This window comes from Trichosurus vulpecula, chromosome 8, assembly GCF_011100635.1.
Source record: "Trichosurus vulpecula isolate mTriVul1 chromosome 8, mTriVul1.pri, whole genome shotgun sequence".
Classification (NCBI taxonomy): Eukaryota; Metazoa; Chordata; class Mammalia; order Diprotodontia; family Phalangeridae; genus Trichosurus; species Trichosurus vulpecula.
In genome coordinates, this window is record NC_050580.1 from 169,955,477 (window position 1) to 169,970,520 (window position 15,044).

At 37.3% G+C, this 15,044-nt stretch overlaps 1 protein-coding gene across 1 annotated transcript in view; it reads left to right on the plus strand.

The window, feature by feature from the left end:
* Positions 1 to 13,222, plus strand: part of ATP8B4 (ATPase phospholipid transporting 8B4 (putative)) — a 239,655-nt gene extending 226,433 nt beyond the window's left edge. The window contains exons 24-26 of the mRNA XM_036736592.1: positions 5,952 to 6,090; positions 9,702 to 9,832; positions 12,497 to 13,222. Of these exons, the coding sequence (XP_036592487.1) occupies positions 5,952 to 6,090; positions 9,702 to 9,832; positions 12,497 to 12,775 (549 nt within the window). The 3' untranslated portion in view covers positions 12,776 to 13,222. The remainder of the gene's footprint in view (positions 1 to 5,951; positions 6,091 to 9,701; positions 9,833 to 12,496) is intronic.
* Positions 13,223 to 15,044: the final 1,822 nt, after the last annotated feature.

Consider the following 15,044-nt stretch of genomic DNA (forward strand, 5'->3'; position numbering starts at 1 on the left):
GTGTATAAGCCATTGGACGCTCTTGCTTCTAAAGATTGAGACATATTTCCAACATATTTTTCATGATCTTGATCATTTTTGCATCGATGCCTAACTTTGCATTGAAGCCATTGGAAATTAATGAATAGGTTGACTTAATTTGGAAGATTTTATTGAATACTTCACATAATTTTCTACCTCATTCTTTGAAAAAAGTTCCTGTTAACAAGCTATGATTATCTTCATGGAGTTCCTTTCACAGATGTTCATCATGAATCCTGTAAGACAATATGACCAAACATCCCATAAAATAGTTTCTTGTTTTCTTTAGATTCCTTAAAAGCCAACTCTAGATAAATATTTATTATCTCTCCAAGGAGAACCTGTGAACTGCTCTTCTATTCTCAGGGGTTCTTAACCTAGGGTCTATGAAATTTAAAGATATATGTATGTTTTGGTAATTATATTTCAAAATAATTGGTTTCCTTAATCCCTTGCATTTTATTCTATGTATTTAAAACCATTGTTCTGAGAAAAGATCCATAGATTTCACCAGCTTGTCAAAGGGATCCCTGACGGAAAAAGCTTAATAGATAGCCTGCTACACATCTGGTTGGCTTATCCTTAGAAAGCAGATAGTTTGACTCCAGGAAAATACATCATCCATTTCTAACATGGTATGCCTTGCCAGAATGTTATGGCCTAGTCATAGCCTTTGGGAACCCATGGTCACATCTTTGCCACAATGAGATATTGGAATAGAACTTTTGTATACTACACGTTCAAGTTAAGTTTTATGATATAAGTGAGAAAACAACTATACAGAGTGAAATTCTTCTTGGGGATTTTTCCTTGGTTATTCTATCCTTTGAAAATAACAAAATGGAATCACCCAAGTGTAGCAACAATTTGGGTAGCAGCTGTTGTGGGGGTGAAAGACCAACACAAGCCCGATAACAAGAACACTGCTAACACAGGTTCTTTTGATCTGCTTTACTAAGGAAAGCAATGTTAAGGGGTTAACAGTCTTATTTCAATCCAACATACAAATATCATTCACTTAGTTCAGGAGGAAAAGCCAGCAACCTGAACTTCAGAGCAAATACAAACAAATTACAAGCATACACAATATAAACAGACCAAATCACAATTTATGGTTACCAGGAAAGCATCAACATCTGGGTTTGTGAGCCAGGGAACTCTTAACAATGGCTTGCCCAGAGTCACACACCACCCTTCCAGTGGCTGAGAGCCCCAAACAAACAACTCCGTTGTCTCTTTTTATACAGTCCTTAGACATCATCCAACTGACTAGAACGTCATCTGTTGGACCAGAACTTGGGGGCATACCATTGGCTCTGGTCTTAGCAACTCCCCTTAGGGCCCTGGTGGCTTCTGGCCTCTCTCAAGCTAGTGAACTAGTTTGCTAACCAGCCTGAGGTTTCACACCTAATAAGTAAAAGGGCATGGGCCTGGGCTTTAGCACCTAGTTAGACTCAGTCAAAGACAATTAATTTAGCATTCTAAAAGAGTAAAAAAAAAGTCCCACCTTAATTACCAATACACCAGTAATTACTTTTAGAATTAATATATTTGAGAGGCATTTTCAGTAAAATCCACTTTCATTTTACTATCTAGTTACCATGTCATGATTTTAAATTCATCTTTAGTGTTATGGTAATCAATAGTACTATAAAGAAAAAAATTATTTTATACAATAAAATACTCTTACAAACTGCTGAGAATGTGGCTGCTTAACAATGTAATGCTTCCTTTCTGATAGTAGTCTGCCAATGATATTTATTAATATCAAAGTTGTAATTCCTATGTGTATCAGATGGATGAAGTCATACCATACCATTCACAAGGTACAGATTGCAATAAAGGTTTAATTTTTAAGACTTTGCTGTTTCTAAAAGGTTGCAGTCACATTTGGTGCTAAATGAATGAACTACATTGAGAAATTCAGCATTCTGGTCTTTTAGATTATATAAAAAGATACTGAAAATGTCTTGGTCATTGATTATTGGGCGAGTTTTCATAAATATTCTACCTATGCTTCCTACTATCTGAACCAGACTTTAAACATAAATAAGTCATTCATTCTAGTCATGCTGTGGTCTGTGAACTTTAAAAATTTTTTTTATATTTGTAAACTATTTCCTTTGTCATCCTACATATTTAATTCTGTACATTTAAAAAATATTTTTCTGAGAAGAGATCCATAGGCTTTACCAGACTGCCAAAGGAGTCCAGGACACAAAAAAGGTTAAGAACTCCCAAATCAACCTCCTCCTTTTGCAGATGAGAAGACAGAACCATAGAGGTTAAGTTATTTGTCCAAGGTCACACAGTTTCAGAGCCAGTATTTAAACTCAAGTCTTCTCATTCTGAATCCAGTGCTCCATCCATGATACCATAAAATCTGTAAGCCTCTGACCTTTAACTTTAACTAACACTTTTTGCTGGGTTAAGCCAGCTAGGTCTTCCTGAGTGGGTCAAGTCCTCAGACTCAGTGAAGTAGTTAGCCGACAGGGAAAGAGAAAATGCTGCTATACAATCAATCAGTAATCATTTAATGAACTACTTACTATGTCATAGTCACTATGCTAGAGATACAAAGAGAAAGCAAAACTAATTCTTGCCCTCAAGGAGCTTACTTTCCAATGGAAGTAGACAACAACAGTATATATCTGTACATTTAAGACATATAGAGTAGATGGAACATAGCCTTGGGCCTTATACAGGAGGTGGTGTTTGAGCTAAGTCTTAAAGGAAGCCAAGGTTTCTAAGAAGTGAAAGAGGGAAAACATTCTGTACATCTAGTGCATGTAGTCACCAAGATGAGAGATGTAGTATTGTGGAAAAGCAAGCTGGCCAGTATGGCTGGACTATAAAGTCCATGGAGGGAAGCAATGTGTAAAAAAAACAACCAAAACCTGGAAAAAGGGAATGAGTCAGGTTGTAAAGAGCTTTAAATAGCAAAAAAAGAAAGTTTTATTTTTGATCCTAGATAAGAACTACTAAAGTTTGAGTACTGAGGGAGTAATACTGTCAGACCTATGGTTTAAGAAATAACCTTGGCATCATATGGATGATGGATAGGCAAGGAGAGAGATTTGAGGCAGAGAGTCCATTTAGAAAGTTTAGTCTAGGCAGGCGGGAATGAGGGTCTGAACTAGAGTGTTGTCCATATGAGTGGAGAGAAGGGCACATATATGAAAGATGTGGAGAGAGAAATTATAAGCTTTGACAACCGAGTGGGAATGTATGGTGAATGAGAGTGAAGAATGGGGGTTGACATTGGGGTTACAATCCTAAGTGACTAGAAGGATATCATGCTTTAACAGTTGTGGGGATATTCATAAGGGGGATACTTTGGGGGGAGAATGATAATGAGTGCTCTTTTTGAAATGTTGAGTATGATATGTCTATGAGCATTCAGTTCACTGTGTCTAAAAGGCAAAGAGAGCTTGATATGAATATATAGATTAGGAAATCATTTGCATAAAATTATAATTAAACCTACTAGAGTTGATGAAATTATCTGGTGAAAAGTGGAGGGACTAGGTTATAAGCTTTGGAGGATATTAACAGTTAGTAGCTATGATATGGACAAAGATCCAGCAACAGAACCTGAGAAGGAACTCTCTGACAGCAGGAGGAAAATTAAAATAGAAACATCAGAAAAATCCAGTGACAAGAGAGCATCCAGGAGGGAATGGTTGACAGGGTCAAATATAGGACAGAGGTCAAGAAAGATGAGAACTAAGAAAAATGTCATTACAGTAGATTTGTTATTAACAAGCAAGAAATGATGAAATGTGAACTTGTACACATAGAGATTACTTTTCCAATCAAATAAAACTTATAATAATGTTAATCTGGCAGACATTGAGTGATACTTGTGACAGATTTATGTAGTAATCAGGTATAATTGGTGATGAGAAATGTGTATATTCTTTTATAGCCCCTCTTAGAATATGCCATAAGTCTTCTAACTCCTGTTTCTCCAGCAGTTTGTTCAGTCCCATGTTTTCCCTTTTGTTTATTTTTCTGTTAGACTTATCCCAAACTGAGAGAGATATTGAAGTTTCCTCTTACTATTGTATTACTGTCTATGTTTTCTTGTAACTCTGATATTTGCTTTATGAATTTAGATGCTAAGGCATTTGGAACATATAAGTTTATTACTTACATTGATTTGTTGTCTATGGTTTCTTTCAGTAGTTTCCTTATTTATCTCTTGAATGTTTGCTTTTGCTTTATCATGTAGCATGATTGTAACTTTTTTTATTCACCTGATGTGTAGGAGTGTTTTTCATTCAGTTTTATTTTTGTGTCTTTTTTTATAAAAATGTATTTCTTGTAAGCAACAGATTGTAAGATTTTGTTTTCTTATCCAATCTGTTACTTTTTCATTTTATTGGATTGTTTAATCCATTCACATTTAACGTGATAAGAGTTAGGTTTATATTTTCCTCCATCTGTTTCTAATATCATTTTTAAAAGTTATGGTTTTTCCCTTTTCTGCTGTAAGCACATTACTTTATTCCTTCACTTACTTCACTTTCTCCTTTTTTAAGGTGACTCTATTTCTTCTGGCTCTTTCCACCTCACCTTTGATCCCTTCTTCTTATTGGTTACCTTTTTCCTTTAGGGTTTTACTTATTAGTTCCTTTTTCTCTTCTACTTTTGTCTAGTTACATAATTCTTCTTTCTTTTCTCAATGGTGCCATTTTCCTTTCTGATGTCATTCACTGGTTTTGAGTTTGCATCAACAGTTTTAATTACTTGTGACCTTAGCAACTTGGTTGGACTTTCAGATTTCATCCTTAGGAAGACTAAGATGTCTTTCTGAATGAATTTCTCTATAGAGCTAATCTTCTTTGTCATCTAGGTTGTCCTGAAAATAGTTGCTTTTGCAGGCTATAGAATGCACCAGACTGCCTGTCATGTGCATTTGTAACCATAAAAGCTTAACATTTTTTGGCTTCAATCAAAAACTGCTGTTTTTAGTATATGGAGTAATAGTTCTGAGGAATTCTGTGAATAAGCTCAATTTGACAGCAGCGTTAATGTTCTTTCTTCACTGCCTAAGCCTGACTTGTCATGACTGGTGACAACCCATGTGAAACTTAAGTGGTCTATGATTGCAGTTATAAATCTTGCCTGCTAATACCATAGGCCAAACTCTATCTTTCTTTAATTTTAGTTAAAAAAGATCAAAACCTGTCAAATTTTCTAGGTTGTATAACTGGAGAGGTGGTGAGTTTTGTTGAGTTGGGTTATGCTGTTCCAAATAGTCTGGGATTTAAAGATAATTATTTTCAAAATTATTCATACACATAATAACCAAGCATAAGGGAGACATGATGGTATGGCAGAGAGAATGCTAATCTTTTCCACTGAACTTGAAGTCTTAGGATCTGAGTTCAAATCCCAATTTTCCTACATACTACCCTTGTGATATCAGACAAATCACTTGACCTCTCTGGGCCTCAGTGTTCTTATCTGTAAACTGAATAGTTTGAATTAGATGGTGTTGATGGTTTCTCGCTCACCTAGGTCTCTGATCCCAAGAGCCTAAGATGTCTATAGATTATATATATTAAAACAAAGTCCCTATTCAAAGAGATGTCCCATAGTGAAACACTTTGGAGACAGATTGGGATATCATCTTTCCGATGAAAACCCATTTTCCTTTTTGACAAAATGTAATAATTTTTGAGTTTGCATTAGTATTTTCATTTGTTGGCTATGAGCCAGATTTAGTTAATAGTTAGGAAATCTGACCATTGCAAACCATCTACTTTGTATAGGTTGAATGTCACACATGCAACTTTACCTAGTCCAATTATGGCAAAATCTTTCTCAATCTTGTCCCAGTGCATTGCTAGGAGAACGTTACTTAATAAAATGATGAACTCTGAAATCTAAAGCCTCTCTTTTGTATCTGATTTTATTTGTAGATAGCCCTGGATACAAGTTACTGGACAGTTATTAATCATGTTTTCATCTGGGGCAGCATTGCTGTGTACTTCTTCATTCTCTTCACAATGCACAGTGATGGCATGTTTGATATCTTTCCAAATCAGTTTCCATTTGTAGGTAAGTCAACAAGTCAGCCTTCTTTTCAAGTTATGTATATGCAGTGTCTGGTGCAATTTCACTTGACTAATGATTTAATGGGCATGATGTGGCTAGGTAGAGCCTCTAATGGTCCTTGGTTTTGTTTTTCGATGTTTTATTATTATTTATTTAATATTGTATCCAACTTTTTAAAAACAGCATTGTTACTTTCCAATGACTTCTCCCCACTTTCCAAATATACCATCCTTTGTAACAGAGAAGTATAGTTAAACAAAACGAATGCCCCTGTCTGAAAGCATATGCTGTATTCCACACACCTGTAACCTACCATCTCTCTGCCAAGAGATGAGGTGTACTTAATGTTAATTCATTGAGGTCAGATTCCATCACTGCATTAATCGGTTTTGAAATGTTTAAAATTTTTTGTTAAAAAATATGAACTTCAGGGCAGCTAGGTGGCACAGTCAGTAGAACACCAGCCCTGGAGTCAGGAGGACCTGAGTTCAAATCCAGCCTCAGACACCTGACACATTTACTAGCTGTGTGACCTTGGGCAAGTCACTTAACCCCAATTGCCCTGCCTTCCACCCTCAAAAAAAGAAAAAAAAATATGAACTTAAGAAACATGAACATTTTAATATATGAAGATCAGAAAAGAGGATTATATATGAAACTATATTCAATTTAATAGAGTAATAATGAAACTGCCCAGCTTGTCTGTGTCCCCTTCAGAACTTCCTTCTGCTTTTTTTATGAGTATTTGAAAATATTTCTCAGATACTTTTTACTACTACTACTATTACTACTACTACTTTTGTTCCTTCCTTCCTTCCTTCCTTCCTTCCTTCCTTCCTTCCTTCCTTCCTTCCTTCCTTCCTTCCCACCTGCCTTCCTGCCTTCCTTCCTTTCTTCTTCCTCATCACTGTCACTACCCACCCACTTCCTCAACCCTAGTATGTACATCCACCCAGTTTGGAAATCTACCAGGTAAAGTTAAGTTCTCTTAGTAAACTTCAAACTATCAGTTATAGATTTCTGTTCTAGAGGTGAGGCAAAAGTTACTATACAGTTCTGGAGAGAGCTCTGGCCTTGGATTTAGGAGACTGGGGTTCAAATCTTAGCTCTGACACTGTGATTCTCAGGTAAGTCATGATTCTGACACCATATGTCTGGAGCACAGTAAACACTTAATAAATACTTGATGGTATGACTATTTGATTCTCAGGCAAGTCACTTCTCAGAGTCTCAGTTTCCTTATGTGTAAAAGGGATATATACTGTTAATGCCTATTTAACATTCACAGGATTGTGAAGAAAGTGCCTTGTAAACCTCAAACAGCTCAATAGAGATGTTGCCCTCAATATTATTAGTACATTCTGATGGCATATACCAATGAAGACAGACAGAAATAGAGATTCATTACATGCCAAAATATTCATAACAACCTAGCTTGTGATAGCAAAGAACTTGGGGGGAAAATAGATGCTCATCAATAGGGAAGTGCTGAAAGAAACCCAAGGTATATGAATGTAATTAAATATTATTATGCAGTAAGAAATGACAAAAGTGAAAAATTCAGAGAAACGTGGGAAGATTTGTAAGAGCTGATGAATAGCAAAATAAGTTGAACCGAGAGAACAACGTATACAGTGACTATAACGATGTAAATGAAAAGATCATTAAACTGAAATTGAACTCCGAGTAATGGAAAATCCTCTCCCTGGAGAGCAGATAAAGAAACATTCCTTCTCCATAGAATATTATATGTATTATATACACTAGACAGAATATTATATACATTATGAAACAGTCTCTTCATTAGACCTTTTTGCTTAATTGCTTTTCTTTGTCACAGAGGAAGGTTCATTCTAGAAGGGGATGGGAGATGACCATGAAATAAAGACAGAAAGCATCAATAAAATATAAACCATTTGTCATAAAAGACGATTCATTTATCAGACGTAAAGAAGTCATTTACCTACACGGATAAACTGAATATGTTGTTTAGTCGTTCTTCAGCTGTATAGCGTTTTTTGCCTCTTTGTGTGTGTTCACATATGTGTTTGTGTATGTGTCTGTGTGTGTATATGGAAATCTTTAAAGTATACCACTGATATTTTTATGTAATGTTAATACTTTTATTGTTTACCAAAGCATTCCAGCTGTGCAGAGACATGTTGGTTATAAACAAGAATAAGCATATTAGGAAAGTAAAACTTTAAAACTATTTTTCTAAAAAGTTGTTGGGTTATTTTTTGTTGTTGTTGTTGCCAGTTATGAAAGTTCAGTGAGTTGGCCAGAAGCCCCAGAGCCTTAAGAGAGCATGATAACGTGCATAATGGGGCTGGAACGACTGGATGTGAGAACGTAGTTTGTGTCGAGGCCTCCCTTTCCAGCTACAGAGCACATGCCATTCCAGGAATTAATTACTGAGCCCCAACGAGACTTTTCAAAAGTTAAATCAACATTGGGTTTAAAAAAAAATTCTTCTTACTAGCCAACAGCAAGCAGGAGTGTGGTTTTCAAGTGAATCTTGTTTTTTCCAGGCATGCCTGAGGGCACTAAGCATCAAGGATCTCAGAGAGACATTTAATTTCTTGAGTCAAGTTTGTTTATGCCCACATCTGAAAACAGCTGGAGCCAGCTGTAATTTGGTAGACTGATTCTTCCTCCCAAAGCCTGCAGAGTCAGACATACCTGTCACTAGCCAAGCCTCCATAGCCAAAGCCCATTCAAATGGTTTTGCCACCTTGGGAATTCAAAGAGACTTGGCTAATACCTAGCATCATCCTTAAATCCCTAGAAAACCAATAGGGATGTGTGTGTTTGTGTGATCTAGGCAGAATGGGCACCTGCCCCTAAAGCCTGATAATATCTCAAAGTCAAAATTAGTCCTATTACCTAAATGAGAGCATGTGTGTATCTTAGCCACTGACTGCAGGAATACTATCTTCCCAAACCAGTGAGCATTCTGGGAATGTTCCATGCCTTAACTCCATGCTACCCTATCTATGTCTTGCAACATTAACCAGCAAACATCAGAAAGGGCTAAAAATCCATTTGAGCCAAGTCTTCTAGACTGGTTGGTAGGGAATGGAGGACAGAGACCCCACAGTGCATAAGAACAAACTTTGCTATGTGTTCCGCCAAAAATCAAGACAATTAATGAGGTAATATCTGCATCTGCCATGTACGTTTTTAATACTGGAAGGAAGAGTTTCAATTGTGAGGTTTGTTACATAGCGAATTAATTATATTATTTTAGTAATAGTACATGTACATATATGAAAAATATTTTGCAGTTGGTGGGAATTTTTCAGGCAAGCCTGGCTCAAATACAAGGCTAGGTTAAGCCTGGTCCGAAGCATGCCCATTCTAGCTTTGAATAATCATCACAGTGTTTGCTGGGTAAATTCCCATGATGTCAGCCACTAGCCAGAGTTAACAGGGATAATCTACCCGTGAACGAAAACATGTACCTTATTCCACAAGCCACAGAGCAATATCTGGCGTAGTCTCTTGTTCAGCTGACCGGAGAAGAAAGTGACATAATTACAGATAGAATTTATTCATCCGTTTACGTTGGCTTTTTTATACTAACCAATATGTTTAATTTTCTTTATTGATAGGAAATGCACGCCATTGCTTAACCCAGAAAAATATTTGGTTGGTCATTCTTTTGACAACTGTGGTTTCAGTCATGCCTGTGATAACATTTAGATTTTTGAAGGTGGATTTATATCCAACCCTGAGTGATCAGGTAGGTTTTGGTTGTGGTTATATACTTAATAGATATAGCAAGGTGGCAAAGTGCATAGAGTGCTAGGTCTGGTGTCAGGAAGACCTGAGTTCAAATGTCACACTTATTAGCTGTGTGATCCTGGGCAAATCACTTAACTCTGTTTACCTCAGTTTCCTCATCTGTAAAATGAGCTAGAGAAGGAAATGGCAAGATACTCCAGTGTATTTACTAAGAAAAACTCAGATGGGGTCACAAAAAGTTGGACATGACTGAAAAGATTCAATGACAACAACATATATTTAGTAAGTTAGTTCTTGGTCTGTTTCCTTTACTTCCTTCAAGATCAACTCGGGTATGATTTCCTCTATGAAGCCTTAGAGGATCCCTCCCTGACCTGAACCTTCCCCACTGTCCCTAACTCCTATCTGTAAGTCATCTTTCCTTTCTCAAATCTTTCTTATTTCTCTATTTGGACTCCTTCTATGCACGTCATCTAGTATCATTAATGTTAATTATTTTCACATTTGTATTTTCTGAGCGGCAGTTTGGCACAATGAATAGAGGGCTCACCTCAGAGTCAAGAAGACCCTGATTCAAGTCCTGCTTCTGATACATCCTGACTGTGTGACCCTGGGGAAGTCACTTAACTTCTCAGTGTTCCAGACAACTCTCTAAGACTCTTAAGTTGCAGAGAAGGTACCAACCTGTGTTGGTAGAGAAAGTTCCTCAATGAGTGTTCCCATATTAAAGAAAAAAACAGGTCTACTCCTTAAGTCCTATCCTATTTGCAGTCTTGACTCTGGCCCCCACTAGGTTGTAAACTCCTCAAAGGCAGGGATATGTAATTTCATTTTTGAATCATGTCTAATTTTGAGGGGTGTCTAATTGTCATTTTTTGTAGCTCTAGCATCAACCACAGCGCATTTCACATTTGTTATTGTTGTTCAGTCATTTTATGTCTGACTCCATGACCCCATTTGGGAATTGTTGGGTAAAGATACTGGAGTGGCTTTCCATTTCCTTCTCCAGATGATTTTACAGATGAGGAAACTGAGGCAAACTGGGTTAAGAGACTTGCTCAGGGCCACACAGCCACCAAGTACCTGAAGCTATACTTCAACTCAGGAAGATGAGTCTTCCTGACTCCAGGCCCAGACTCTGTCCACTATGGCACCTAGCTGCCCCATATTTCATGTAGTAGATGCTAAATAAATACATGCCAAGTTGAGGACTAGCACTATTGTAGATGATCCGAACAAAAAGTTTAAAGAAGGAAAAAAAATCTGAGTATCAAAAAAGGCAATGGAGCAATAAATATAATAGATGCCATCTAGAGAATGTAGAGATATCTAAGAGAAAATAGTTCTGTAGACATGAAAATGGCAAATTAATTGAAGGCCAAGAGGTAAAGGAAAATGGAGGAAAAGTGAGGAAACTTAAAAGTGCAGGAGACCTGGATGGCAGAATGGAGAGGGATGAGTCAGAGAATCTTGAAGTTATAAAGGATCTTTGAGGTATCTAGTCTAGTCCTCTACCTAATGCAAGAATTGCCTCTGCCACAATTCTGAAAGTTCATTACTCATCCTGTTTGACCACCTCCCATGATGGGGATTTTATTACCTAATGAATTGATATATCCTTTATCACACTATCACTATCCTACCACTGCCCTTGGGTTTTCCAGATGCCCTAAATGGAAATCACTACTTTCCAAAGGGCTCCTTGAGCCCCATTGTCATTTTTTTGACTCTGTAGGCTGACTCGTATTATGTAAGTTAAAATGATGGATGACCTGAAGAAATGAAAGATGACGTTCGTGTCTTCTTAAATTTTGAGTCAGGTCATGATTTGCTGTTTGAAGGCTTTCCCCCGACATGAAAATCAAACTCCAAAAGATCAGCTGAATCAGAGGAAAATGGGCACAGGACCCAAGCCTCTGATCTTTGCCTCCACGGTTTTACAGCGAAATGAGGGGGATGTTGAATGTCCACCTAAATGATGCCAAAATTCTCCATAGTTTATAAAACAGGATGAGAGAAATTTTGCCATGCTACACTGGCAGGTCACAAGGGCTGGGATATTCTGAGCCTCCATCATTGTTCTAAAGTTGTTTCTAGTCTAGGTACCAAGCACACAGAGAAACTCAGGTGTATAGGTCACTGAGACCCTCAAGAAGGGAGGGAATAGAAAAATGTTGCAGTCAGGGTATAGGACTTACATTTAAGGTAGGAATATACATACGCACACATACATATATATATATACACACACAGATATGTGTATGTATATGTACATATATACATATATGTATATCTACATACATGTATATCTATTTAAACCTTTTATAAAGCAGACCGTACACATTAGACACAGAATTATTGACAAAAATGTGTTCTTATTTGTTTAAGGTGGCGATATGGGGGTGGGGGCAAAGACTTCATTTGCTTTTGGGAAGCCCCTACAATTACTTTGTTTTCTTAAAGACCTTTTGCCATGTTGATCAAAATCGATCAATAGAGTATTTCCATTAGGCTGTCATTAACCTGAGCACATAGCTTTGTGATAAAGGTAGGATGCCAGGTAGTCTTTAGCTCTACAAGGGGAAAACACAGATGGAACAGCTTTCCTTGAGAGCCAAAGTTTGGGCATATCTGACTCATCTTGGGTCCTTTTCCTTCTTAGGTGCGCCAGTTGCAGAGGGCTCAAGACAAGGCAAGACCCCTAAGGAGTCACAAACGTCAACCCCGGAGAACCAGTTCACGAAGATCTGGATATGCATTTGCTCACCAAGAGGGCTATGGAGAACTTATCACATCTGGAAAAAATATGCGAGTGAAAAATCTACCGACATCAGGGTTGGGAAAGACGATGTATAATAGCACTAGCTGGATTGAAAATTTATGTAAGAAAACCACAGACACAGTGAACAGCTTTAGCCTGGATAGAACAGTGAAACTTTGAGTCAAGATGAATTTGAACTAAATAGTTTATCTTTTAAGACTTCAGCCTGGGCTGAAAGTTGACTGGCCTCCAGGGTTGGGATTGGGGAATGGTGGTGGGGCAGATTGCCTCATTTCATTTTGGTCAGATGTCTGCTTTAGTACCAGAGCCAGAAATGGCATGTTTCACTGGAAAACATGGGCCAGATGGGGACAGTATGCTTCTCTTTACTCAGTGGAAGAAACACTAGCAATGTAAACACACATACACACACACAATATCATTCCAGATAACAGTTGCTGTTTGATTTTAGGATCTCATTTGGGAAGATTAGATGATAAATTGATTTTGTATGCAGATTAAGTAATCTTTCAGAAAGATGGAAATGCTCTGGGTTTACAACATAATTAAAAGGACAAATAAGCACATACATGTACGAGTAGTCACTTCTAGTATACGGCTTTCATTGTTCAAATTTGTACAAACTTTAACTCAAATATGATGCTAGTAGGCCACTCTCTCATTCTTTTACCTATTAATTCAGGACTATTAGCCATCCACATCAGAACACCAGCACCACCAACAAAATACTAATCTCATTCACTCTACTTACAGTGTGCTACCAAGGGGAAGGCAGGCTGTTAACAAATCTGTATAGACTAGTCATTTGCCTATAAGGTTGTCAAACTGAATCATTTTAAGGTCATATCCAAAAAATATTAGTCTCCCTAAATATATATTCCTGGGGCAGCTAGGTGTTACAGTGGAGAGAGTGCTAGGTCTAGAGTCAGGAAGACACATCTCTGTGAGTTCAAATCTGGCCTCCGACACTTACTAGCTGTGTGACCTGGGCAAGTCACTTCACCGTTTGCCTCAGTTTCCTCTTCTATAAAATGAGCTAGAGAGGGAAATGGCAAACACTCCAATATCTTTGCCAAGAAAACCCTAAATGGGGCCATAAAGAGTCAGATATGATTAAAAATGACTGAATGCTGAGCAAATATATATTCTAAGTTCTTTTTACTAGCATCTACAATGGCTGTAACTTTATTAAATTGTCAAAAAGCATTATCTTTCCAAGTCATTACGCCCTCATATTATAGACAGTTTTTCATATACTACATCTTCAAATATTTTCAGCAATTTTAGTTCTAAATGTTTGAACCTGTTATTTTATCATGTGATTTCTGAAATATTCATTTACATATTCATATTTTGATCATTTAAGGGAATTGTGAGTTTTTTAAAATGCTTTTAGGACTTTGCTAACTTCATCTTTTAGCACTATGATTTCATCAGTGGGGCTACTCTTTGCACTAATCCAAATCATCATGCCTCCATACTTACAGCTTGTAGATCTAGAGCTGGAAGGGACCTTGGAGACTATCTAGTCCAAATCTCTCATTTCCAGAAGAGAAACTGAGTCACAGGAAGCCTAACTCACTTGGCTAAAGTGACATGGGTGGTAAGTGTTAGAGGTAAGGTTTGCATCCAGATCTTCGGACTTCAGCCACTGCTTTTTCCACTGTAATTTTTGTTACGTTGCTCGCGGTTGTGATGTTTACAATCCTAGTGTATCTTCTTTTGGGGTTGGTGGTTCTTTAGTTGTCTCTTCAACTGAGAAGCGTTCGTCTGTAAGCAAGAATGTCCAGATCTGCCAGAAGTGGACTAGTGGACATCTTCTGTCTCTATCTAGCTTTACCGTGCCAGTATTAAGGTGGAACTGTTTCTTTTCTTTTGTAATGTTTTTGAAAGACTTAAAAACAATCAGTAAAAGTTCAGCATCTTTGGTCTTTGGTCTCTTCTTTATTGGGAAGGAAACTGGGGACACTGTTGTTTTAGTAAAGGTTTTAAATGATTTTTGTTGGTTTTTTGGCATGTTTTTTTCTACTAAGTGCCTTGGGAGATGCATATAATTCTCATGGTCAAATTCAAGAATAAAATGAACTCTTTGGACTTTTGTGTGTGTGAGATGGGGAAGGTCAGAAAAATCCAACCTTGTTAAGTTAGCGTGAAGGTAATGCTGTTTATAAACTGATACTGTCAGTGAATTAGTGTGAGAGACAGAAACACATGATCAGTGTTTCCACGTCAGCTTCAGTGTTCCAAAGGGCCCATACAAGAAAGTTCACTTTCACATGAGGAAATTTCTTTCATTCTTGAATCTGATACTGAGAAGGTTATAAAGGTTTTTAACACAATATTCTATTTTTATCCAAACTGTGCTAGACATTGCAAAGACAGACCTCTGCTCAAACCAGAGCTCAAACAGGAAATCTTAAGAGTTTGA